Source organism: Saccopteryx leptura, chromosome 6, assembly GCF_036850995.1.
Source record: "Saccopteryx leptura isolate mSacLep1 chromosome 6, mSacLep1_pri_phased_curated, whole genome shotgun sequence".
Classification (NCBI taxonomy): domain Eukaryota; kingdom Metazoa; phylum Chordata; class Mammalia; order Chiroptera; family Emballonuridae; genus Saccopteryx; species Saccopteryx leptura.
In genome coordinates this window covers 170,759,309-170,786,610 of record NC_089508.1, presented here as the reverse complement: position 1 = coordinate 170,786,610, position 27,302 = coordinate 170,759,309, and the positions used below count along the sequence as shown (strand labels likewise).

At 48.9% G+C, this 27,302-nt stretch overlaps 1 protein-coding gene across 3 annotated transcripts in view; it reads left to right on the top strand.

Annotated features, from left to right (window-relative positions):
* Window positions 1–27,302, top strand: part of SH3TC2 (SH3 domain and tetratricopeptide repeats 2) — a 57,416-nt gene that overhangs the window by 24,422 nt on the left and 5,692 nt on the right. For all 3 annotated transcript variants that reach the window (XM_066344417.1, XM_066344416.1, XM_066344418.1), the window contains 7 exons: window positions 1,474–1,669; window positions 12,584–12,717; window positions 14,524–14,565; window positions 14,690–16,387; window positions 16,495–16,675; window positions 24,315–24,465; window positions 26,400–26,522. In XM_066344417.1, the coding sequence (XP_066200514.1) occupies window positions 1,474–1,669; window positions 12,584–12,717; window positions 14,524–14,565; window positions 14,690–16,387; window positions 16,495–16,675; window positions 24,315–24,465; window positions 26,400–26,522 (2,525 nt within the window). The remainder of the gene's footprint in view (window positions 1–1,473; window positions 1,670–12,583; window positions 12,718–14,523; window positions 14,566–14,689; window positions 16,388–16,494; window positions 16,676–24,314; window positions 24,466–26,399; window positions 26,523–27,302) is intronic.

The window sequence follows — 27,302 nt, the reverse complement described above, 5'->3', positions numbered from 1 at the left end:
TTTCGTTATCTGAGGCAGTGTGGCCTTGTAGTTAGGGACATGGGGCTGTGACGTCTGTTCTGGGTTCAAATTCTGACCTCACAACTTAACACCAGTGTGACCTCGGCTAATTCACGTGCCTGGGCTATGCTGCAACTTCTCATTAGCCGGTTTTACCATAAAACACACAAAGGGGTGGGGATTTCTGATCTTGAAGACACGATCAGCAGAAACTTGACCAAAAATGTCAGGAAAAAGCCAATAGCTTTAGCAGGTGAGCGAAAGAAAATCTGGAAACCCAAGGCCCATAGAAAACCATCGTCTCAATCACAGGAGAACTTAGGAAGAAGGGATGCCAGCTGTCGAGGGCCTCAGCTTTGTTACACATAGTTCCTTGGACAAATCACACGCTCTCTCTGTCCTCCCACTTTCTAATCTATAATCTAATCTATAAAGAGGACAGTGACTGTCACTCTGGGGCTCCTGGAAAGGTCTGAGAAGATGGTGCTTTGTAAACTGGACAGTTCAATGCTTGTAAGTATGTCAGGACTAGACCCTAGCCGGGTAATTTATCAAGCTGGATAACAACCGTGGACGGAAGGGGAGACTTCAGGATCCCTTTGGGTCATCAGCAGTTCTCTGTTTACCAGTGACGTGAGGCTAACATTTATTGAGGGTTGCCTTGTAACAGTCACGGTGACTCTTTGACTTTCTCTAATATTTATTAGAGATGGGCATTCTCTGCTTTCCTGTCTGTCTCTGTCTCTCTCTTTCTTGCTAAAAAGAGAGAGATAGGTATCCATCCCCATTTTACAGCTGGGGAGACTGAGGGTCACAGTGGCCCAAGGAGATGAAGAAATCCTACAGTGGTTCTCACCCTGGTCTGTGGGTCTGTGCCAACCACGGCAAAGTGTTTTCATGATAATGGCAAATGAAGTTGTGTAGGGCAAGATAGTGAGCTCTCCAGTTTTCCATGAGCTAACTTACTCAGTTTGAAGTTATGTTCAGTACTCTGGGCTTAGCATTCCTACATATGTTCAAACATCTTTTTTTAAAAAATAAAATGATGGTGAAAGTGGTTGGTAGTTCCTTGTATCGAATGTCCGAGTTTGGCAAAATGAATGGACAATTACCCTATGTTCCTGGTTGGCAAACTGCGGCTCATTGGCCCCTTGAGTGTGGCTCTTCCACAAAATACCATGTGCGGGCGCTACCTCGATAAGAAATGTACCTACCTATATAGTTTAAGTTTAAAACATTTGGCTCTCAAAAGAAATTTCAATCATTGTACTGTTGATATTTGGCTCTGTTGACTAATGTGTTTGCCGACCACTGCTCTATGTCATTCTGCAAATTTATTTTTTTTTGGGGGGGGGGGGAATTGACTGTTTCTGACCTAAAGTGTGAGAACCTCTCCTTTGGTATTACACTGAAAGCCGGTGGGATACCCCGCGTTTCTGCCCCACTGAGCTGGCCTGTGTGCTACCCCCGCAGGCAGAGGAAAATGCAAGGCCCGGGAGGACCGCGAGAGGGAAGACAAGGACGAGCTGAGCCTCCGCGGGGGAGAGAGTGTGGAGATCGTCGGCTTCCTCGTGCCCGGGCTCCAATGGTTCATCGGGAAGTCGGCGTGCTCGGGAGAAGTGGGCTTCGTCCCCACCCGGAGCATAGATCCTGATTCTTACTCCCCCATGTGAGTGTGACAGAGACCCTCCGGGCTGTCCGGGAGCGGGGCGCCTCCCTCAGGAGGCCCACCCCCTTGTGAGCAGGTTTGCAGAGGAGCCTGGGGTTCCCTGGTAGCAGGGAGCCAGCGCAGCGCGTTCTGACAGCCCGGCTGACTCAGCAGGGACTGGAAGGAGGGGAAGCGTGATGGGGGAGGAGTCAGTTCAGGTCCTTCCCGCAGGTGGTCTCCGGGGCTTTCCCCTGTGCACCCCAGGAGAAAGGCCTGCTGCTGGGCACTGAGGCGGGAGTGTTGGTCCTTGGATTCTGCCACTCATGCAATCAAGTCAAGGGGTCCTTTCAAGAGAAGTGCCCACGCAGGGGCCTGCAGATTACCGCTTAGTCAATGGAGCGTCCCTCCCAGCAGGTCTGTCTGCTGAAAGCTTACTGTGTGATGTCGGCGTTGGCCAGGATGCTAGAGTGCGTCTTCTGCTCTTTTCTGCCTGGAGCCCAGACGGCTGGTTCTGAGGCACAGATGGCCGGCCTGCCCCACCACTGTGTCTCAGAGGGCCAGAGCTCACGAGAACTGCCCAGCTTTCCTGGGCCGGCTTCCTGCATGGCAGTGGCAAAGGACAGGGAGCCTGGGCCCAGGGGTCGCTCAGTTGGCTGCTGACACTGACACACTCTTGACCTCCACGCCAGGAAAACGTGGCCCACCGATGTCTCGGGCTCTGAGCACTCCGGCTGGCATCCCTCCCCTTGTGGGAAAGAGCCGCTGAGGAGAGCGGCCCAAAGGCAGAGCTCTCTTCAAACTCTGCCTTTTGTAGGGAGAGGAGACAGAAGGTCATTTTCCCTCCACAGAAATGCAGGAACCCAAGTAACTCTAAACAAGAAAGGCCACTCGCTGAGCTCCTGGCGGGGGATGGAGTGCTGTGGGGGTTTGTAAGGACGAAAAGCGTACAGGGAGAACTTGCATGAACAAGGTGACATTTGAGTTCAGTTCTGCATGACGTAAGGCATTTCAACAGGTGTAAACGGAGAGGAGATGACAGGTGGGGAGTGCAGGGATGTTGAGGGGTGGCTCATCCTTTGGGTGGGGGGCAGGTTACGAGGAGGGCACTAATGTAGCAAAGGATTAACAGGCCATGATGGAGACCCAAAATACCCAGGCCAGGGCCTGTCCGTCGCCTGGCAGAGAATGGGGAGCTGCTGAGTGTGTCTAAGCACTGGGATGTTATGCAGCTGGAATTTCTCTCTAGGATGCTGACCTTGGCTTTGGGTGAGGTATGCATGGGCAAGGGAGGACCGGGTGCCTAGACCAGTGAGATGACTGGTGGCTCTGGGGAAGGGGCAGGGGGTGCTGGAGAGGAGAGGACCCTGCAAAGGACCAGCTATGTTCAACCCTTAGAGGGTCTACCTGGTGGGTCTGGGAAGCAATGGTTGTGGAAGCTCTGCAGGTGGGATCGGGGTGCGGCCAAGGTGAGACCACTGCTCAGAGCACCTCGTTCAGGCGCGGGGGAAGCGAGGAGCAGGGTGGAAGGGCTGGGCTCAGGGCTTTGGGTCTGGAACCCCAGAATCCTGGCATTAAGTCCAATGTGTGCTGCAACCGGGGTCCTGGAGAAAGGGGGGCATAGGAGAGAGAACAGAGCCTTGCTGGGGAAGAGCCCTGTAGCAGAGGGGACAGAGGGGCCCACTGGGAGGGAAGGACGAGCCATGGGGGCGGGGTGCTTTACACTGTCGAAGGCCTTTGGAATTGGTCACTAGAAGGTCACTGGTCATTGAGAGGTCACTGGTCATGGGAGTTAGTGTAGTTTAGTAATCAAGAATTTCAGAGCCAAGCTGCCGGAAAGGGCATTTTATGGCCAGGTGAGCACTTCCTGTGTCTCCGTTGGCCTACCTGCACTGACTCTGGTTGTGTTACTTTGTCTCTCTGTGCCTGAGTTGTGTCTTCTGTAAAATGCTTACAACATTCACATTTCCCTATAGCAGGGGTCCCCAAACTATGGCCCGCGGGCCGCATGTGGCCCTCTGAGGCCATTTATCCGGCCCCCGCCGCACTTCCGGAAGGGGCACCTCTTTCATTGGTGGTCAGTGAGAGGAGCATAGTTCCCATTGAAATACTGGTCAGTTTGTTGATTTAAATTTACTTGTTCTTTATTTTAAATATTGTATTTGTTCCCGTTTTGTTTTTTTCCTTTAAAATAAGATATGTGCAGTGTGCATAGGGATTTGTTCATAGTTTTTTTATAGTCTGGCCCTCCAACGGTCTGAGGAACAGTGAACTGGCCCCCTGTGTAAAAAGTTTGGGGACTCCTGCCCTATAGGGTTGTTATGAGCGGAAATGAGCTAATACATGTAAAGTACTTAGGATGGAACCTGACACTGTGTGTGTGTGTGTGTGTGTGTGTGTGTGTGTGTGTGTGTGTGTGTGTGATATGAATATGTATTAGCACTTATTATTGCTGTTATCACTGTGGGTGGTAACCTTTGAGAGACAGTTCTAATAAGAGATCATGGGCAGACGTCAGGTTTCATAAATTATATTTAGACTTCACCTCACACCTTGCCCCCAATGACAGTAACACAGCACCACTAAATTTATCCCATTTTAGCTGCTTAGTTGTAAGGGATACACTCTCACCCTGATGAACATCAGCCCCTGTATCGCAGTGGTGGCGAGACCTTGTCCTCATTTCCATAGTATTGTCTGTTTTCCTGCGCCTGGTCACCTGTAGGACCGTGCACCAGAGATTGCACACTCAGTAAGGAAGGGGAGACTGAGCTGGGAGACAGGGAGGGATGGAAGAAGGAGAGGAGAGGGGAACGGGTTCATCCCCACAAAGCACTCTCTAGATTACAGACGTCTCTGAAGCACAGCTGTCAGGAAAACCCCAGGAGAGCACCGTGGACAGAGGCAGCAGCCAGGGTGTAGAAGTATGAGAAATCATTCCAGTGTGCTATGCTAGTAGTTGGCCACTTGGTGTCACTCTTAGCCTATGTTTGTTTGGTATCTGGTTTCTGAAGATGGTCCAGCATTTGCTGAAGTCTCCACCCTCTTCCCTTATGTTCCCTCCCTGTCTGGAGTACTACTCCTTAAAGTTTATGCGTATGTATGTATGTATGTAGTATGTATGTCTTAATTAATTACATCAACTAAATTTTCAGTATATTGAAAGTGAAATTTCTCAGATACTGTTTTTTGAGTCACATTTACTCTGCGTCTATGACACATGGGAAGGGATCCTGTTGTACATAGGAGCAAATCTGTGGGTCCCCTTTCTCAGAGCACAGACTTCAGCATCAGTCTCCCAGCCTCACAGCCAGCAGCAGCTGGAAGACACGTTCTTATAACCTGTGACAGTCATGCTGTCTCTGCCTTGGCCAGAGTAACTTCGGGGCAGAAGCTCACACCTTTTCTCTTTTTAAGGAATGTTTGTTTTTAAATTGATCTCTGTGTGTTTGTGTTGTGCATGTTTTAGAGGGAAAGTCTCTTTAGATATAACCGAGAAGGCCTTTCCCCCTTCCTACTCTCATCCTCTGATGCTGATCCCCACCCAGAGTATCTCCCTTCCTACTCTCATCCTCTGATGCTGACCCCCACCCAGAGTATCTCCCTTCCTACTCTCATCCTCTGATGCTGACCCCCACCCAGAGTATCTCCCTTCCTACTGTCATCCTGATGCTGATCCCCACCCAGAGTATCCCCCTTCCACTCTCATCCTGATGCTGATCCCCACCCAGAGTATCTTTCTTCCTACTCTCATCCTCTGATGCTGATCCCCACCCAGAGTATCTCCCTTCCTACTGTCATCCTGATGCTGATCCCCACCCAGAGTATCCCCCTTCCACTCTCATCCTGATGCTGATCCCCACCCAGAGTATCTTTCTTCCTACTCTCATCCTCTGATGCTGACCCCCACCCAGAGTATCTCCCTTCCTACTCTCATCCTCTGATGCTGATCCCTGCCCAGAGTATCCCCGTTTCTACTCTCATCCTCTGATGCTGACCCCACCCAGAGTATCTTTCTTCCTACTCTGATCCTCTGATGCTGATCCCCACCCAGAGTATCCCCCTTCCTACTCTCATCCTGATGCTGATCCCCACCCAGAGTATCCCCCTTCCTACTCTCATCCTGATGCTGATCCCCACCCAGAGTATCTTTCTTCCTACTCTCATCCTGATGCTGACCCCCACCCAGAGTATCCCCCTTCCTACTCTCATCCTGATGCTGATCCCCACTCAGAGTATCCCCCTTCCTACTCTCATCCTGATGCTGATCCCCACCCAGAGTATCCCCCTTCCTACTCTCATCCTGATGCTGATCCCCACCCAGAGTATCTTTCTTCCTACTCTCATCCTCTGATGCTGACCCCCACCCAGAGTATCTCCCTTCCTACTCTCATCCTGATGCTGATCCCCACCCAGAGTATCCCCTTTCCTACTCTCATCCTGATGCTGACCCCCACCCAGAGTATCTTTCTTCCTACTCTCATCCTCTGATGCTGATCCCCACCCAGAGTATCCCCCTTCCTACTCTCATCCTGATGCTGATCCCCACCCAGAGTATCTTTCTTCCTACTCTGATCCTCTGATGCTGATCCCCACCCAGAGTATCCCCCTTCCTACTCTCATCCTGATGCTGATCCCCACCCAGAGTATCCCCCTTCCTACTCTCATCCTGATGCTGATCCCCACCCAGAGTATCTTTCTTCCTACTCTCATCCTGATGCTGACCCCCACCCAGAGTATCCCCCTTCCTACTCTCATCCTGATGCTGATCCCCACCCAGAGTATCCCCCTTCCTACTCTCATCCTGATGCTGATCCCCACCCAGAGTATCCCCCTTCCTACTCTCATCCTGATGCTGATCCCCACCCAGAGTATCTCCCTTCCTACTCTCATCCTCTGATGCTGATCCCCACCCAGAGTATCCCCCTTCCTACTCTCATCCTGATGCTGATCCCCACCCAGAGTATCTCCCTTCCTACTCTCATCCTCTGATGCTGATCCCCACCCAGAGTATCCCCCTTCCTACTCTCATCCTCTGATGCTGATCCCCACCCAGAGTATCTCCCTTCCTACTCTCATCCTCTGATGCTGATCCCCACCCAGAGTATCCCCCTTCCTACTCTCATCCTGATGCTGATCCCCACCCAGAGTATCCCCCTTCCTACTCTCATCCTGATGCTGATCCCCACCCAGAGTATCTTTCTTCCTACTCTCATCCTCTGATGCTGATCCCCACCCAGAGTATCCCCCTTCCTACTCTCATCCTGATGCTGATCCCCACCCAGAGTATCTCCCTTCCTACTCTCATCCTCTGATGCTGATCCCCACCCAGAGTATCCCCCTTCCTACTCTCATCCTGATGCTGATCCCCACCCAGAGTATCTCCCTTCCTACTCTCATCCTCTGATGCTGACCCCCACCCAGAGTATCCCCCTTCCTACTCTCATCCTGATGCTGATCCCCACCCAGAGTATCCCCTTTCCTACTCTCATCCTGATGCTGATCCCCACCCAGAGTATCTTTCTTCCTACTCTCATCCTCTGATGCTGATCCCCACCCAGAGTATCCCCCTTCCTACTCTCATCCTGATGCTGATCCCCACCCAGAGTATCCCCCTTCCTACTCTCATCCTGATGCTGATCCCCACCCAGAGTATCCCCCTTCCTACTCTGATCCTCTGATGCTGATCCCCACCCAGAGTATCTCCTTTCCTACTCTCATCCTCTGATGCTGATCCCCACCCAGAGTATCCCCCTTCCACTCTCATCCTGATGCTGATCCCTGCCCAGAGTATCCCCCTTCCTACTCTCATTCTGATGCTGATCCCCACCCAGAGTATCCCCCTTCCTACTCTGATCCTCTGATGCTGATCCCCACCCAGAGTATCCCCCTTCCTACTCTCATCCTCTGATGCTGATCCCCACCCAGAGTATCCCCCTTCCTACTCTCATCCTGATGCTGATCCCCACCCAGAGTATCTCCCTTCCTACTCTCATCCTCTGATGCTGATCCCCACCCAGAGTATCCCCCTTCCTACTCTCATCCTGATGCTGATCCCCACCCAGAGTATCCCCCTTCCTACTCTCATACTCTGATGCTGATCCCCACCCAGAGTATCTTTCTTCCTACTCTGATCCTCTGATGCTGATCCCCACCCAGAGTATCTTTCTTCCTACTCTCATCCTCTGATGCTGATCCCCACCCAGAGGCAAGCTCTAATGGAAGGTAATATCTACATCTCCAGCCCTTATTCTGATTCATTATAAACATAGCTATTTGTTCATAAACAAAAATACTGTAGTTCTGTGTATTTAAAAGTATATATATATTTTTCTGCAGCTGGCTTTTTCCTCAGTTGCCTTTGCAAATTTAGGATTTATTCCCATTATAGTATATCCAGTTCATTATAATAGTGTTCCTTGAAGGAAATTTATATACTTAAATGCCTAAATTTAAAAATAAGCTAGATTGGAAAATCATGGCACTCAAAACCAGAAAAAAAGAACATAGGAGAAAAGACAGTATTTCATAGTATTACACACTAAAAAAAAATCTTTCTCACCTCCCCTCTTTTGTTCTCCTTACTGTCTAGCTGTGTCTTCTTTATAATTCCTTTTCTTGTGGCGTCTGTTTCACTGATGAGAAGGCTGCTGCTAGGCTCATAGCCGTCTCTTTGCAGGTAGGTTGTTTTTTTCCTCACTGGTTGTTTTTGTTAAGGTTTCTTTTATGTAACACATGTTTTGCAATTCTGCTATATGTCTTGATGTGATATATTCTATTATTTATTTATAGCAGGTTGTCCACATCTTCATAGTATACACCTTTTTAGTAGTTATTTCAGTGGAAATCTGTGAGTTGTAATTACTTTCAGTTTTTAGTCCTTGTTTGTGTAGGATATACAGTATAGTACTTAACACGGACTCTTGAATGGTAATTTAGCTGGGTGTAGGATGACATTTTGAAACTATGGAGGGGAAAATAACAGTAATTTGAAATTTCAAATCATTTTTTGCCAGGGTTTTGTCCATTTTATTAGTCTTTTCGGAGACCAGTTTTTCTTTTGTTGACCAACTTTACTGTTTCTCTGTTTTCTATTGCATTAATTTCATATTTACCTTTATTATTTTCTCCTACTTCCTTTGTTTTTACTTCATTAATTTATGTTATCATCCTTTATATTGAACTCATCTCATAAACTGAACATTTAAATAATAGATTACTGAACCCAGAAAAGAGGATTAGGAGAAATAGAAAACCTGAAAAGACCTATAATCTTTTTTTTCTCTTCTTTTCCAAGTGAGAGGAGGGGAGATAGAGAGACAGATTTCTGCATGTGCCCTGACCAGGATCCATACATCTGGGGCTGATGCTCTGCCTATCTAGAGCCATACACACAACCAAGCTATTTTTAGTGCCTGAGGTGAAGGCTGCATGGAGCCATCTTCAGAGCCCAGGGCTGATGCTCTCAAACCAATGGAGCCATGGCTGTGAGAGGGGAAGAGAGAGATAGAGGGAAGGAGAAAGGGTGGAGAAGCAGATGGTCGCTTCTCCAGTGTGCCCTGACTGGGAATTGAACCCAGGACACCTACATGCTGGGCTGACACTCTACCACTGAGCCAACTGGCCAGGGCCAAGACTTATAATCTTAAAGAAATGGAAATCATGTTAAAAGTGGTATTATTTTTATTTATTTTGCTCAGGACTTGGTGTACTTCCTCAGTCTGAAGACTCATGTCTTCCCTCAATTCTGGAAATTTCTCAGTCATTCTCCCTTTGAGTATTGCCTCTATCTCATTCCTTTTCATCCCTCTCTGGAATGTCTGTTAGAAGTATGTTGGACTTGTCATTCTGTTTTCAATCTTGCTTAATCAGTTCTTTTATATTTTTCACCTTTTCTGTCACTGTAGGCTATCCTCTGGGTGATTTACTCAAAACAATCTCCAGTTTCACTAATTTTCTGCTCTGCTGTGAACAAGCCTGCTGTTTAACTCACTCCGCATAGCTTTAAGTTTCTGTGCGTCTATTTTCATTTTGAAAATGTGCATTTTGCTATTTCTCACACATGCTTGTTTCAGGTCACAATGTTCTGTATTTTCATTGTAGCTTCTATTTTTTCTTTTTATTTCAACATTTTCACCATGCTTTTCATAATTAAGCTTTAGGCTATTGTTTTCTCTAGTTTTTGTATGTTGACACACCTGTTTGTATACCTGCTGACTCTCATTGTCGGTAGTTTATTTCTCTGCATGGCTTGCCTTTTTTGGTTACATGAAAAAAATTTCAGCACTTTAAAACACAGTCTTTGCATGAAATCTGGACTGAGGAAAGCATTTCAGCTGAAGTCGCTTCGGCATTTGCTTCCTCTGAAAACTTAGGAACTTAATAGTCCAGGCCTGGTTTGTTAATGTTCAGTTCTCTGATCGTGGTACCTACTCTGTACAGCAGGGGTCCCCAAACTATGGCCCACGGGCCGCATGTGGCCCCCTGAGGCCATTTATCCGGCCCTCGCTGCACTTCCAGAAGGGGCACTTCTTTCATTGGTGGTCAGTGAGAGGAGCACAGGATGCTCATGTACAGTACGACTTCCGGTGACGCGGGACGCACGCCTCACGGCTCCAGAAGCGCGTCATATCACTTGTTACAGCTAGCAGTGACAAATACGGAACCGGACATTGACCATCTCATTAGCCAAAAGCAGGCCCATAGTTCCCATCGAAATACTGGTCAGTTTGTTGATTTAAATTTACTTGTTCTTTATTTTAAATATTGTATTTGTTCCCGTTTTGTTTTGTTTTTTACTTTAAAATAAGATATGTGCAGTGTGCATAGGGATTTGTTCATAGTTTTTTTTATAGTCCGGCCCTCCAATGGTCTGAGGGACAGTGAACTGGCCCCCTGTGTAAAAAGTTTGGGGACCCCTGCTGTACAGTGTGAATTCAGATCTCACATGTTCTAATGGTGTGAACCTAGGTTTTGATTTCTCCTGCAAACTCAGATAGATGGAAGGGTGTTCTTGACAGGCAAGTTTCCAGACCCCTCTTTACAGAAGTGGTGCCCCATCCAGATTTCAGGCCAGAGGGAGCTCAAAGCGAGGGAGGGAGCTCAGTTCAGTTTCCCTGTTTCACACGGGTCCACAGTCACATCTCCTGCCCCTAGGGGACATCACCAGGTTGGCTCCAGCTCTGAGGACAATGTCTGCCCTGTAAAACCCCCAGGACGCTGAGCCACCTGCTCTCGCTTGCCAACTTGGCCTTGGTTTCTCCTTTTGTTTTTAGCTCCCAGGCATTTTCCTTTCTTTCCTTAAGTTTAAAATGTGTATTTAAATATTTTCCTTTGTCACATTTTATCCAGGATTTGTCTGTGTGTATGGGGGAGAGGAGCCCCCAGCAGGGCCTTGACCCTGCCATATTCCCAGAAGCCTACTGTACCCTGTTAACCCGTCTCCTTGCTGGAAATATATACCTTTGTATACCTTCTTGCACTCTCTCTAAATACCTGGGCATCAGCCTGTAAGCAGATCAGCTACGAGGCGATGGACGCTGGGACAGGAGACCTTGGCTTTGGTCTCTGCTCCCCTGCCCCCTTCTAGCTGTGTCGTTCTGATCCCTTCTGAATCTTTATCACCAGATATGGATGAAGGATCTATCTCACAGGGTCGTCATGAAGAGTAAATGAAGTAGTAAGTTCAGGAGTGCTTTGTAAAATTTCAGAGTTCTGCAGGAATTTGGGAAGGTATAATTCCTCTGATCGCAAATGAGTTCGTTGCAGGTGTCAATGACGTGCCTTTGGAGGGTGGATGCTCGCATGGACAAGCTGGAGGTCAGGCGGAGGGGTGGGGATTCAGGACGTGTTGTGGACAGAACCTGGGCCAGGTGTCGGGACGCACCTTTAGTACCACGTCTGCCACTCAGTAGTGGCCCTCAGTGACCTTGAGCAGTTCCTATTAGCTGCTAGTTTTCTCCTCACTCCCTTTCATATCTGAGCTATGGGACAAAAGGTAGGTGGCTCCTAGGGCAACTGTGTATATTAAATGAACCACAGTGTCTGATTGGTAAGTCCTCTCCCTATGAAGTATTAGATGCTATTAACTCTTGGGATTTCAAGTTATTTTTGTTTAAAATTGAATTCTGAGGTAAAAAAAAAAGCCCCTTTATTTATAAGTAAAAGAGATCTTAAAAATTGTTGGGGTATACCCTGGATTGAACACTTTCTCGGGCATTTCTAGGTTTCAAGTTCTCTAAGACAAATCTTTAGTAAGCAAGTTCATCTTAGCAGTTTATAAAGCGAGGTGGATATATAAACATTGTTGTTATTTATAATCATTTCCTCCAGCCTCCAGTCCCCTATCTCCCCACTTCCCATCCTTTGGATTTTATTTCTCTCTTGATACTACATAACACTGTTGTTCTGTGTCATGGAATCCGATGTCAACAGTTGTGAAAGGTCCCTTCTGACCATAGTCACACTTCCTTCATCATTCGAGAGAGATCATGTCACCTGTCCCTAGCGTCTTTTTTAATAGCCTACCAAAGAAATGTCTTTTAATGGTCCCATTCCAACTCTTACATTCAGGACAGCTGATTCCAATTTCTCCACTAAAAATGGGCACCATGTGGTCTCGAAGTATGGGTAGGAGTTGGGCAAAGGGGCTTTGTTTTTTTGGAGGGTTGGAGTTTTAACAGCAGGGGTGTGCTCATCCTCACTTTGACCTATTCAACAACACAGCTCAGTTCTCTATGGAAGAGATGCTCGGAGCTCTCTTCCCGGGCAGTACAAATAAATGCATTATAAAATAGAGAGACAGAAGTCTGATCTCAGCTATAGACATATGAGTTGATGGCTTCTCCACGTCCTTCACTACATCTTCGGGTGGAGAGAGAAGGGCTCGTGTCTGGAAACTTTCGCTGACCTGTGTCCATGCCTTTTGTCTCAACACAGGAGCAAGAACTCCGGCTTTTTCAGTGATGAGGAAAGATGCTCTCTGTCGGTCCTGGGAAGTGACCAGGAAGCTGAGTGTGCCAGCTTCCTCCGCACGCTTGCTCACACGGACATAACGTCTGTCTACCGGCTTAGTGAGTGTTTGCCCCTCAAACCCCTTTGAAAACCCAGGCTACTCAAGATGAAGAGAGTGTTTCTAATCAGGAACAGAATATCTTTAAATTCTCATCCCATCCATAAATTTGGGATTATGGCCACCATTCAGTTGATGACCTGGGTAATATTTGATTAGCAGTACATTGACTTTAGATTTCAGACGGTTCTGGTTTGAGTGGGACTTGTTGCCTAACTGTAAGATAGGTTGAAATCAACTCAACTATCACTTGGGAGGTCAGCCATATTGAGCCTTCCATTCTAATCCCAGAGAAGAAGAAACTTCCTGAGCTGTGGCTGTGGTCCCTCCTTCTAGGGCTGGCGTAACCCTTGGTCCCCAATGATAAAGGTGGGGGCATAGAATGTTACAGCTGGAAGGACCCTAAGAGATGATTTTTCCTCCCATTTTGCAGACTGGGAAACTGAAGCCCCAGTGAATTAGGGCCTGAGCCAGGATAAGAAGTACTCTCCCCATTTTCTATCAACACCAACGTTCATACACTGACCCCCACACAAAGGACATGGGGCTGCTGGGTACGTTAGACGTGGGTGGGCGAGAGCGCTCAGTGCCGAGCACAGGGTCGGCGGTGTCAGGATGACTGCCTGAGTGAGCGCATGTCACCCCCTTCCCTCCCTTTGGGAATGGCCCGTTGCTCTGTGTCCGGAGGCACATGCTCTCATTGGCAGTGGTTTGAGGGACGAGCCCTGTGTCTCCCACCTCTTCAGCGACAGTGGTGGGTGCAGGTCTCGATTATCTGCAGTGACACTTGTAGATGAAGCCTCTTCCCCAGAGAACAGCCGGCAGAGGCTTGACGTGGCGGGAGGACGTGCTGTCCTCAAAGACCACTGGAGAGCCCAGTGCGGCTGTCGCGTCTCTGCCAGGAAGCGGCGGGAGCCTCCAGTAGCCCGTCCCGCGGAGCAGGAAGCTGGCCTCGGCTGCCCAGCCCCACTGTGGCTGCTTTAGCCAAGAGGGTTCACATCTTTGCTGCTGCACTCATGACGTCTTCATGGTGCTCACCTAGTCCTAAGTCACTTTGGTGACATTGAGTGGCGGCACTAAGGCGCCCCAGTCTCTGAGTCTTCATTTCTCTCTGACGCTGCCTTTGCTCAGTGTCCATCCCCGGCTGCTGTCTGCTTACTCTTCTCCATCCAGATCTGTTTCCTTCTCTGTCCAGAGCGGCTGCAAATACCGTGCACTCAGAATGTCTAACCCTGGGCGCAAGGCTGTCCCTGCACCCACCTCATCGCACTGAGGGACTCAGAACACAGCCACGGCCCTGGGTCACCTCGTCCCGTCAGAGCACATTGTACGCACTGAACCAGTGCCTGTCACATGGATGGACGATGGATGAAGGAGGGAGGAAGAGGAGAGGACTGGGGCACACGGGAACAGGAGGCAGTGCCACGTGCCTCTAAATGCCCTGCCCTCGGCGTTCTGTTCACGGCTCTGTTGTCAAGTAGCTGAGATTTCATCACCCACCCTCCCGCCCCCATCCCCACACCTCTTGGCATAGAGCTCGTGTTTTCAGCTTCTCTTCTCTGACCCTGGGTGTCATTTCTAGCTCAGTGCCCACCTGCCACGGGAGTGGGTTAAATAAGATAATCAGGTCCCAGCAACTCTAAACTGACGGTGAAGGGGCGCGTTCTGCCCGGTTCCTTAACGATGGATGAGGGCCTGAGACTTAAACACAGTCTGCTAAGGGGCCACTGGTCTGGGGGACACCTGCAGGCGTCAGCCTGGGAGCCCCTGATGACCTAACCCAGGCCTGTCCTTCATCTCTATCCAGGTGGGTTTGAATCCATCCAGAACCTTCCAAACGATCTGACCGGTGAGTAGCGATCGTGCCGAGCCTGAGCGCCCGTCCTTCAGGACGACATCCTGTCCTCTTGCCAAGGGCCGGCCCCTGGAGCCGCAGGTGCTCAGGGTTGCTCCGCTCTGCCTGTCCCTTACAGCGTCCCAGCCCGACGGCTTCCAGGAGGCCCAGCCCGGCGGAGCCTGGGAGCAGCGTCGGGCTGCGGGCTCCAGGCGGTCCAGCGGCTCCGAGGACTCCAGCCTGGGGGAGGAGCTGCTCTCGGCCGCCTCGGACAGCTACCACCTGCCGGAGCCCGACGACCTCGACGACCCGGAGCTGCTCATGGACCTGCACAGCGGCCAGGAGGAGGAGGAGGCTGAGAACTTTGCCCCCATATTGGCGTTCCTGGACCACGAGGGCTACGCAGAACACTTTAAGAGCCTCTACGACTTCGCCTTCTCTTTCCTGACGTCTTCCTTCTATAACTTCTCTGAGGAGGACGAGCTGGTGGTCTACCTGGAGGCCTCGAGGAAGTGGGCCAAGCGGAACCACATGACCTGGGCCCACGCCCGGCTCTGCTTCCTGCTGGGCCGGCTGAGCGTCAGGAAGGTCAAGCTCTCGCAGGCCAGGGTGTACTTTGAGGAGGCCATCCGGATTCTCAGCGGGGCTTTCCGGGACCTGTCCTTGGTGGCCGCTCTGTACATCAACCTGGCTGCCATCTACCTGAGGCAGAGGCTCAGGCATAAAGGCTCGGCCCTGCTGGAGAAGGCAGGGGCCCTGCTGGCCTGCCTGCCTGACCATGAGTTCAGTGCCAAGAACGAGCTCGACGTGGTGGCCTACCTGCTGCGCCAGGGCGTGGCGTCAGGCAGCTGCCCCCTGGAGGCCAGGGCCTGCTTCCTGGCCGTCCGGCTGCTCCTAAGCCTCGGCCGGCACGAGGAAGTCCTGCCCTTTGCCGAACGGCTGCAGCTGCTCTGCGGACACCCTCCTGCCTCGGACGCTGTGGCCACCCTCCTGAGCTTTGTGTATGATAAGAAATACCTTCCACACCTTGCAGTGGCCTCTGTCCGGCAGCGTGGTCCCCAGAACGTCCAAGGGATGGCCCTTCCGCTTTGGCAGGTCCACCTGGTCCTCCAGAATGCCACCAAGCTCCTTAGTGTCCCCTCCCCAAACTGGAATGAAGTGTCCACCCTGGCCTGTCCGGCCCTCAGGCAGGCGCTGGCTGCCTGTGAGGAGCAGGCGGACCGCTGCACCCAGAGGACACTGTGTCTCATCCTGTCCAGACTGTACCTCCAGCACAGGTCTCCGGATGGGGCCATCTACTACCTGAGCCAGGCCCTGGGGCTGGGGCAGCTGCTGGGTGAGCAGGAGGCCTTCGAGTCCTCCCTCTGCCTGGCGTGGGCCTATCTCTTAGCCAGCCAGGCGAAGAAGGCCTTGGATGTCCTCTCTCCACTCTTACACTCCCTGAAGGAGACAGAGAACATGACCCACAAGGGGGTAGTCCACAACCTCCTGGGACTGGCACTCCAAGGTGAAGGCCAGGTGACCCGGGCAGCCAAGAGCTATCTCCGGGCCTTGAACAGAGCCCGGGAGATGGGGGATGTGCGCAATCAGGCCGTGGCTTTGGCCAATCTTGGCCACCTGACCCTGAAGTCCTGGGCTCAGCGGCCAGCCAAGGACTACATCCTACAGGCCGTCCGGCTCTACTGTGAACTCCAGGCCAGTGTGGAGACAGACATGGAATTAGTACAGGTGCTTCTGTGGCTGGCCCAGGTCCTGGTGTGCGGCCGCCAGCTGGCCAGCGGCCGCCTCTGCTATGAAATGGCACTGCTGTTTGGCTTAAGGCATCGGCACCTAAAGAGTGAGTATGCCCCTGGCCACTGGGGAGCTTTAGAGAAAAGTGTGAGAGCACATTTGGCCCTCATCCTATCTCAGGTTATCTCATTCCTGTCCCTGCTTTATGTTCAGGTCAGCTTCAGGTCACCAAATCCCTCTGCCATTTCTACAGCTCGGTGTCCCCAAACCCCGAGGCATGCATCACCTACCATGAGCACTGGCTGGCACTGGCCCAGCAGCTCAGGGACCGGGAGATGGAGGGGCAGCTGCTGGAGTCCCTGGGGCAGCTCTATCGGAACCTGAACACAGCCAGGTAAGTCCGGGCTTCGGGACAGTCCTAGGAACATCTTTTGTTCCTAAAGGAGGAGTAATATTCTTTCCCATAGGCAGTCAAGTCCAAATGCCTGTGGTCTGTCTACGGCATCGAGGAGAACAGCCCGGGCTCTGCAGTGACCATGTAGCGCAAGTCCGGTGTCGTCCATCACCTATTAGCTATGGGGTTTTGGACAAGTTATTTAATTTCTCCATGCCTCAGCTTCCTCACCATTCCAAGGAGGATAATGACAGCATCCGTCCTGGAGTGTTTTTGCGCGGAGTAAATGAGTTAATGCACACGGAGCATTTGGAACAGTGCCGATACACAGAGAGGGCTCAGTAATGTTGGCTATGCTACAGTTCATTACGTGTGTGTTTTCATAACAACTCCTCACGTGACCACGGCTGAGGAGGCATAATTCAGAGAGGTGGCAGTTATCCCCAGGATGGGGGGAACTCTTGGGTCTTCCTTCCCTGAAGATAGCAGGCATTGGTGAAAGGATGCTGAAAGGGAATAAATTTCAGGAAAAGCAGGGGTGTAAAAAAAAAATCTCACAGTACAGAAAGTTTATTTGGGCCCTTACCTTTACAATGAAACTGGAAATGATAAAAAACTAAGTTTATTTTCATGTTTTAGTTAAGAACATTTAAGTTATAACTGCACTTATGCACTATGTCTTGGAATAAACAACAAGAGGAGCGTTGACTGTTTTGCTTTATTGTGTGTGACAAAACTGTAATAATACAACTAAACATTCCTTGTTTGGTGATTGACTTTTCGGTAATCTCTTAAAAAGGCTCATTTTTCTTTTGCAAAAATGTACCAAAGCCTGACTGCTTTACCAAAAGGCTTCTTTTAACCCTTTGGTATTTAAACTCTTCCCAAAGCACCCTGCCACATCCTGCTGATTCTCTCTGCCCTGTCCCCATCCTGCTGATTCTCTGCCCTGTCCCCATCCTGCTGATTCTCTGCCCTGTCCCCATCCTGCTGATTCTCTCTGCCCTGTCCCCATCCTGCTGATTCTCTCTGCCCTGTCCCCATCCTGCTGGTTCTCTCTGCCCTGTCCCCATCCTGCTGATTCTCTCTGCCCTGTCCCCATCCTGCTGGTTCTCTCTGCCCTGTCCCCATCCTGCTGATTCTCTCTGCCCTGTCCCCATCCTGCTGATTCTCTCTGCCCTGTCCCCATCCTGCTGGTTCTCTCTGCCCTGTCCCCATCCTGCTGATTCTCTCTGCCCTGTCCCCATCCTGCTGGTTCTCTCTGCCCTGTCCCCATCCTGCTGGTTCTCTCTGCCCTGTCCCCATCCTGCTGGTTCTCTCTGCCCTGTCCCCATCCTGCTGGTTCTCTCTGCCCTGTCCCCTTCCTGATGGTTCTCTCTGCCCTGTCCCCATCCTGCTGATTCTCTCTGCCCTGTCCCCATCCTGCTGATTCTCTCTGCCCTGTCCCCATCCTGCTGATTCTCTCTGCCCTGTCCCCATCCTGCTGATTCTCTGCCCTGTCCCCATCCTGCTGATTCTCTCTGCCCTGTCCCCATCCTGCTGATTCTCTCTGCCCTGTCTTCATCCTGCTGATTCTCTCTGCCCTGTCCCCATCCTGCTGATTCTCTACCCTGTCCCCATCCTGCTGATTCTCTCTGCCCTGTCCCCATCCTGCTGATTCTCTCTGCCCTGTCCCCATCCTGCTGATTCTCTGCCCTGTCCCCATCCTGCTGATTCTCTCTGCCCTGTCCCCATCCTGCTGATTCTCTGCCCTGTCCCCATCCTGCTGATTCTCTCTGCCCTGTCCCCATCCTGCTGATTCTCTCTGCCCTGTCCCCATCCTGCTGATTCTCTCTGCCCTGTCCCCATCCTGCTGATTCTCTCTGCCCTGTCCCCATCCTGCTGATTCTCTCTGCCCTGTCCCCATCCTGCTGATTCTCTCTGCCCTGTCCCCATCCTGCTGATTCTCTGCCCTGTCCCCATCCTGCTGATTCTCTCTGCCCTGTCCCCATCCTGCTGATTCTCTCTGCCCTGTCCTCATCCTGCTGATTCTCTGCCCTGTCCCCATCCTGCTGATTCTCTCTGCCCTGTCCCCATCCTGCTGATTCTCTGCCCTGTCCCCATCCTGCTGATTCTCTCTGCCCTGTCCCCATCCTGCTGATTCTCTGCCCTGTCCCCATCCTGCTGATTCTCTCTGCCCTGTCCCCATCCTGCTGATTCTCTGCCCTGTCCCCATCCTGCTGATTCTCTCTGCCCTGTCCCCATCCTGCTGGTTCTCTCTGCCCTGTCCCCATCCTGCTGATTCTCTCTGCCCTGTCCCCATCCTGCTGATTCTCTGCCCTGTCCCCATCCTGCTGATTCTCTGCCCTGTCCCCTGCTGGTGTCATCGGCTGGATCCTCATTTGTCAGTGGTATGTGGTCTGCAGCTCTGCTCTCTAACAAGCTTTAATTTGTTCTATTAAATTCTACATGGTTTGCAAGATCCTCAATTTCATTTTGCAACAGATTAGCATTGCGGCATTGAACTCATAATTGTGAATGACTTCTAAAACAGAGCAGGGATAATTGCTCGTGCTGAGCAGGGAGAGGTGGTTGAGGAACAGCTAATTCAATTGTAATTTCACTTTTCTAGGCAACTGGTAATCTGGTAACCATAGGCACTTGGACAATTGGATCATGAATAATCAGATAACATTCTCTCTGTCTCCGTGCCCCTCACTCTGTCTTCCTCTCCCTCACCTTTTACAAGAATCAGGTGTCCTGCGCAGCTCCCGTTATCTATGCCTTCAGTCCCAGGAAGGGAGCTGTTGATCCTTGCAGCATGCGAGGGGACAGCAGGCTTGTCCCCAGCCCTGTCCTTGCTTCCATTCCAGGACACCCTAGGAGCTTGGATGTTTCTGCAGCTGATCTACAAGTCAGGCTTGAATTAACGTTGGAGACGAAACAGTCACGTTCGTGGTGTGGCATCGTAGGGATGGGCTTTGGGAAAGTTGGATTTTAAGGGACTGGAGCAAGGCTGGCAAATAGATGTCAGGTTTACCGCCACCTCAAGCTCAGTCTCGGGTTAGTCACTGCTTCCAGCCCTCACCTGCCCCACTGCCGTCCTTGGCTCACCAGCCTGCCTTTCACCTCCAGTTGTCAAAGCCACTGACATCTTAAAGGGGACATCAGAGAGAAAGCCCTGGATGCGGAGGCCTTGCTTAAACCAGTGGGAAGGATCACTGTAAGTCCCAGGTGAGGGAGGTGATAGAGAGGAGGCAGAAGTGGGGCTGCCATTGGTCCAAGAAGTAACTGGAGGAAGTCGAAGCCACAGAGCTGGGAGAGGAGCAACCGACAGGAGAGTAGGAGCCAGGAGGTCTAATTCTGCCGTGAACTAATAATGTGTCCTGAAACAAGTCATTTCTCCTCTTGGTTGCCCCATTGATTACGTTGAGGAATTTCCCTTCTGTTCTTAGTCTTTGGGGGTGTGTATTTTTATTATTAAAAGGTGTTATTTAAAAAAATGCTTTTTATGCACCTATTGAAGTTACCATGTGGTTTTTCTTTTATTCTATTAATAAAGGACATTGAATCGATTGATTTTAGTGTGTGTAGGACTGACCTGCATTCCTGGGATAAATCCCGCATGATCACGGAGTGTGCTGCTGGATTCAGTGTCCTGGTGTTAGGTGGGATCTTTTTACATCTATATACATAGGAGATATCGGTCTATCTTTTTTCTTTCTTGGGATAATGTCTTTGTCTGGTTTTGTTGTAAGGGTGACACTGGACTTAAAGTGTGTTGGGAAATGTTTCATCATCTTCCATTTTTTGAAAGAGTTTGTAAAAGCTTAGTGCTAATTATTCTTTTTAAACGTTTGGTAGAATGACTTCACCAGTGAAGCCATCTGGACTTGGGCTTTTCATTGTAAGGAGTTTTTTTGTTTTTGTCTTTGTTTTAAATAATAATTTAATCTCTTTAATTGTTATAGGTCTATTTAGATTATCTATTTCTTCTTGAGCTGCTTTATAGTTTTTATCTTCTAGGAATTTTTCCGTTTATCTTGATTGTCTAATTTGTTGGTATAAAATTGTTCATAGTATTCCTTTATAATCTTTTTTATTTCTGTAGTTATTTCTCCACATTTTAATTCCTAGATTTTTCTCTTATTTTTCTTCATTAGACTAACCAAAAGTTGACTTTTTAAAATATTTTCTAAAAAACAACTTTTGATCTTGTTGATTTTCTCTATTTTTTTCCTATTCTCTGTGTCATTTATTTCTGATTTAATATTTATTATTTTCTTTCTTCTGCCGGCTTTGGGTTGACTTTGCTCATCTTTTTCAAGTGTCTTCAGGTGGAATGTTAGGTTATTGATTTGAGATCTTTATAGTTTTTTTATATAAATATTTACAGCTATAAATTTCTCTCTGAACACTGTCTTCATTCCACTCCAATTCTGATATGTTGTATTTTTTGTTTTCATTCATCTCTGAATATTTTCTAATATTCATTGCAATATGTTTCTTTGACTTTTCTGTTTATTTAGGAGTGTGTTGTTTAATTTTCACATATTTGCAAACTACCCAAATTTCCTTCTGTTACCAATTGCTGTTTTTATTCTATTGCAGTGGGAGAACATAGTTTGTATGATTTTGTTTCTTTTAAATTTATTTATTTTTATTTTTTTTTAAATTTACTGTTTAACAAAATTTATTAAGAAAGTCCTAATCTAGGGTCTACACTGGAGGATGTCCCATATGCTCTTGAGAAGAAGGTGTGTTTTGCCATTTGGTGAGGTGTTCTATGTAGCACCGGGTACAAGAACAGACGTCGGAGACTTTCAGGAATATAGATGTTTCTTTATTGGCCAGTTTAACCTGTGCAGGGGCGAATTCCTAGGTGTCTGGAGACACCTTACTCACAAGGAGCTACAAACGGGAATCGCCCCTGGCGCTTACAGCAAGGTCCTTATATATCCTAAGTAAGCAAGCATTATATAGAAGCAGATGTGGCGGTTACCTATTCGCTAAGGGGGGTCGCACCGGGTAGCAACAGGGGCTGGGTCTAGCTCATTGGCGAATTGCAAGCATAAACTTCTGATAAGGGTCTCTGACCAATGGAATGCAAACGTTTGTCTTCCTTTGTTCTCAGCCTTACAGGGTCCCTATCATTACCTCCCTGTCTCTGCTTCTACACTCTGGCAATCCCAGCACACCTTCCTGAATCTAACAATTTGATCTTTTCTTGGTCCTTACATTCTATAGATGTCTGTTAGGTCTAATTGATTCATACTTCAACTCTTCCATTTTATTTTTGTCCTTAAGTCTAGTTGTTCTGTCCATTACTGAAAGGGGGTCCTGACATCTCCAGTTATTGTTAAACTGTCTGCTTCTTCTGCCAATTCTTCTGTCAGGTTGATTTCCTGTATATTGTGGCTCTCTGTGTTTTTAGGTACATTATGTTTCTAGTTGTCTTTCTGATGGAATGACTCTTTTATCACAATAAAAGGTTCTCCATTGTCTTTAGTGACCATTTGGGCTTAAAAGAAAAGATCAGATATTAGTATAGCCATTCCAGTTTTCTGGGGATGATATATCTTTTTTCATACTTATAATCTATACATCTTTGACTCTAAAGTATATTTCTTTTTTTTTTCTTTTTGTATTTTTCTGAAGCTGAAAACAGGGAGAGACAGTCAGACAGACTCCCGCATGCGCCCAACCGGATCCACCTGGCACGCCCACCAGGGGGCGACGCTCTGCCCACCAGGGGGTGCTGCTCTGCCCCTCCGGGGCGTCACTCTGTTGCGACCAGAGCCACTCTAGCGCCTGGGGCAGAAGCCAAGGAGCCATCCCCAGCGCCCGGGCCATCTTTGCTCCGATGGAGCCCTGGCTGCGGGAGGGGAAGAGAGAGACAGAGAGGAAGGAGAGGGGGAGGGGTGGAGAAGCAGATGGGCGCTTCTCCTGTGTGCCCTGGCTGGGAATCGAACCCTGGACCTCTGCACGCCAGGCCGACGCTCTACCACTGAGCCAACCGGCCAGGGCTTAAAGTATATTTCTTGTAGAAAACATAGTTAAATCATGTTTTTTGTTTGTTTGTTTTTAAATCCACCTGGCAATCTTTGTCCTTTGACTGGAATGTTCAACCTATTTACATTTAATGTAATTACTGGTAAGGTAGGATTTATGTCTGCTATTTTGATGTTTGTTTTCTATTTACCTTATATCTTTAAACAATTCCTCTTTTGCTACCTTTTTTTGTGTTAAGTAGATATTTTCTAGAGTACCATTGTAACTTCTTTGTCATTTTTTGCTATATTTCTTTCAGCTATTTTCTTGTTAGTTACCCTGCTGATTATAACTAACACCTTCATTTATAGCAATCTGTTATAAATCCCCTGGACATGTACACAGTTTTGCACATGCAGACTTCCTGGGACAATGTGGGACCTTTTCATGGACAGCTCATTCCCCAACACTTTCTTTTATTTAATTTGTTTTTCAGCTTCTTCTTTGCTCCAAATGTTTTCATCAACCTGGGCAGCAGCGATGTTAAACAGTTGCTGCTGATCTTTTGGGGCAAACACCCCAGGGAAAGGGGATTCTACACAGAGTCAGGCTCAATAAAAACAAGTGCCAATCCTCTGGAGAGAGAGCGCTGAGGAATTCCAAACTCATTTGTCCTCGCTACTTGATTGCCAAGTGCTAGGTTTTTAAGGCTGCCACAGAGCTGTGGTGAGGAGATGCCTCTAGAGCAAGTTCAAAATCAAGGAAACTCACTCTTCTTAACAAGATTCAGCAGTGTTTCTGGTATAAACTCTCCTGAAATTGTTGCAAGCCTTTGGTTAACTCCGAGGGTTCTGAAAAACAATCGATTGGGACCATTCTTGACAGTGTTGCCATTGGTTTCATGGGGAAGTGGATTTTTGGAGGTCTTGACTCCATTGTTCTGGAAGTTGATCCAGGTGAGGATTTTTAAAAATCCTAACATTCTGTCATTCTAAGAACTGGGAGAAATATCCACCTTTTCTGCTTTACCACCAATGTGAATGACACTATGAGGAAGATTGTGAGTACCTTGGGTCTGCAAATGTAAGGTCATTATCTCCTAATAGAATGCTCAGTTTATCAAGCAGCACATGTTGTAAGGCTACACTTATTAAGCATGTCTAAAACACCCACTTCTACAGAGCACTAAAGAGAGAGAGAGAGAGAGAGAGAGAGAGAGAGAGAGAGAGAGAAGGATAAAACAAAGACCCGTTAATGACAGAAAAACAGGTGTTTCCATGTACCCTGGGGGGGGGGGGGGTGATTACTGTAAGTTAGCTCTAAGCTTCCTGGCAGCCGCGGTAAAAAGGGCCAAAAGCCACATGCGGTTCTCACTGTCTGATGAAAGAACATAAGCAAGTATATCTGTTGGAGTGATTTTTTTCTTAGCACTCATTTCTAGGAGGAATTTATTAAGTGGGTTTTGATAAAATGGACATATTTCTTCAACTGAACTTCCCCCAAGGGATTACCATTCTCACAAAGCTCAAATCATGCCCGGACCTTCCTGTGTGACCTGTGACAGTGTCCTTCCCTCCCAGAGCCTCAGTTGCTCCCTGTGCTCAGGGGTTCGGAGGCCCCTTTGAACCCCCACCCCTTAGGAGTCCGTGTCTGCCCCTCCCCCACCCAGGTCCCTCAGGCAGTCCCTTGCCTGCATCAAGGAGAGCCTGCGCATCTTCATCGACCTGGGGCAGGAAGACAGGGCGGCGGAGGCCTGGCTCGGGGCTGGGCGGCTCCACTTCCTCCTGCAGGAAGATGAGCTGGTGGAGCTGTACTTGCAGGTAGGCCTCCTGCAGAGCTTGTCTGCTCCCCTGGGCCAGTCGGGGAGGCAGCTGTACCCTCCAGAGTGACCATGAAACTAGAGAGAGGTGATGTCCTCTCCATGGAGGGAAGGGCAACACCGGCCTGCTCCCTGGACACAAGGTGGAAACCAGGCAGTCGGACAGGCTGGAGGCGGGTGGCAAAGGGCCAGTCCCTGCGTCCTATATGTACACGTAAGCTCCCAAAGAACGTGGTGGGAGGCTCTCTCCCCTGTCATGTAAGTACCTCCATCTTTCCAGAGCTTGACACACACCTTGACTGCAGGGTTCTGCTACAATGTGAGGCAAGGTTGATATGTGTGGAGTGTTTACATTGTTGTTCTCAAACTATGTGGCCTTGGACTTGCTCCCTGAGCTCTCTGGGCCTCAGTTTCCTTATGGGTGAATGCAATCTCCAATAAGGATTGAGCATATCACTCGCACAGTAAATGCATATGCATAGTAAATAGTTTTATGTGCTTGGGAGTTAGTAAATACTTAATAAATGGTATTTCATTATTATTACTATTGTCGGCAAATACTGACATTATAATGGTGTGTAAGATTTGTTTCATCAAAAATACTCTTACTATAATCTTTTCTTCCTTCCCATTTCTTATTTTCTTCCTTCTTGCTCCCCTTACTCCATTACTTAAACTCGTACAAACTCACTCGCACTGAGACTGAAGGGCTGTGTAACATTAATCGAATGCTTACTACGCACACGAAAGACTTTGGTAAACACATCACATGCATAATGTAATTCAGTCCTCATTACAAATGCAGCAGGGGTTGCTACTGAGATTCCCATTTTACAGATGAGGCTGAGAACCCATTCAAGGTGATACCATTAGTAAGTGGTGACAACGGCCCCAGACAGTATGACTTAAGTTTCCACTCTCTGACTCTATTCTGCTTTGACGTTTGAAAGCTGGAAGGACTTTCAGAGAGCAGCTAATGCAGTCTTACCTCTCACTTTACGGAGTCAGAGGCCCAGAGGGAGTGGCAGATACTCCTGACTCTAGGATTCCCACCCAACCACCTCCCTGTGTAGCTGCATACGCAGTAACAATAGCTGTGGGGTCTTTCCCCAGTGACTCACTGGCCAGGACTGGTTCCTGGCCCGCCCACCCCAGACCGCCATCTACCATGCAGTCCTGCAGGTCATTCCCACGGAAGTGCACCGTCCTCTGTCTGAGGCTGTGTGAGGTCCTCCTGCAGCTGTGCCGCTGCTGCGGTGGTGTGTTCTTCACGCTTCGACTTCTCATCACGTCCCGTTTCAGTGCGATATACAACAGCTTGCTGGAGAGAACGGAGCCATGGGGCTGGAAGGCACTAGCGTCTGTCTGCCGCTAGCTGCTGCTGTGCATGTGGGGAGGATTCTCTGTATTTCCGAGCCTCAGCTTCTCCATCTGGAAAGTGCAGGAGTTGGATAAGATCACTGCTTTCCAAAGTGCAGGCATTCACATGTCAAAGTCATGGTTCTGCCATATCTGCGTACCATCTATGTCACTGTTCATAAGCTTTCTTTGACTTAACTTCAGGTCAACTGAGCTCTTTACACTAAGCAATGCTATCTGAAATCATGGGTTTTGATGTATTGTTAATTTTTTTTCTTAAACACATTAAAATAGATACTTAGCTATTAAAACATAAGATGTTTGTCTGTGTACTCCCGAAAATCATTTTCAGGCCATACAATATGATCTTTTTATACAATGATGGGGAAGTGCTGGTCTAGAGGACCTCAAAGGTTTCAAAGGCTTCCTACCAGCTCTGTGAGTGTAGAGGACAATTCAGGATTCTGGGGACGTCAGTAGAGTGTGAAACTAGGTGGTCAGGATCTCACCTGCCAGCCCGATGGACGTTTGAGGTCCTCCTCTCCGTCTCTGACAGTCATCTCTGTCTCCACCCAGGCAGCCGTCCAGAAAGCCCTGAAGTCAGAGGAGCCCTCGCTGGCTCTCAAGCTCTATGAGGAGGCGGGCGATGTGTTCTTCAACGGGAAGCGGCACAGACAGCGCGCGGTGGAGTATTACCGAGTAAGTCCCAGGTGGCCCAGTGCCCGGCCAGGCCCCGGCACAAACGTGGCGGGGGTGGGCAGCACCCAGATCAGTCTAGCCCTCCTTCCCCTCTTTGCTGGCCTTTCTTCTTCCCTTTGTCAATGTAAGAAACATCCAAAGCCTGGAGGGAATTTTTGAGTTGATTTGAACCAGACTGATGACAATTCCTGGGAAGCAAAATCTCAACAGATGGCGAAACTGCTTCAGAGAAAGGCAGTTTTGCAGCTTATTTTATATATTAGAATCAAAGGAGGAGATGCAAGGAGGGCCCCACGGAACCCACTGGTGGTGGAGTAAGGGGTGGGGAAGGCAAAGCAGGGACATCTCTGGGATTGGATGAAAAGGCAAAATATAGAGTAACACTCACTTCTTTTATGCTGGTGGGTGGGCACAGGATAGTAAACATTTACAGCACAGGGAGACTGTTTGTGGGGAACAAGGTAACAGTGATGGGGTCTGTGGTCTCCTGGTCTGTGGGTGTGCTTTGTCTGACGGTCTGGGAATGGGGGTTGCTCTGACATTTCAAAGGCTTCAAAAGACCAAAGACAGAGTCACTTCAGGTAAGGATTGACCTTTGCCAAGGAAGCTACAGCCTAGGATGTGACTACCACCATGACCTGCTTTCAGTGAGGGGTTTTTATGTTCAGACCACCCTATGGGGTTATTTCCGGTCTCTGAGTTTGTAGGGCCGCCATGCTGGCCTCCCCTGAGCTTGTTGGACTTAGTGTGTGGCCTTGTTTTTGTCCACACCTTCCTCAC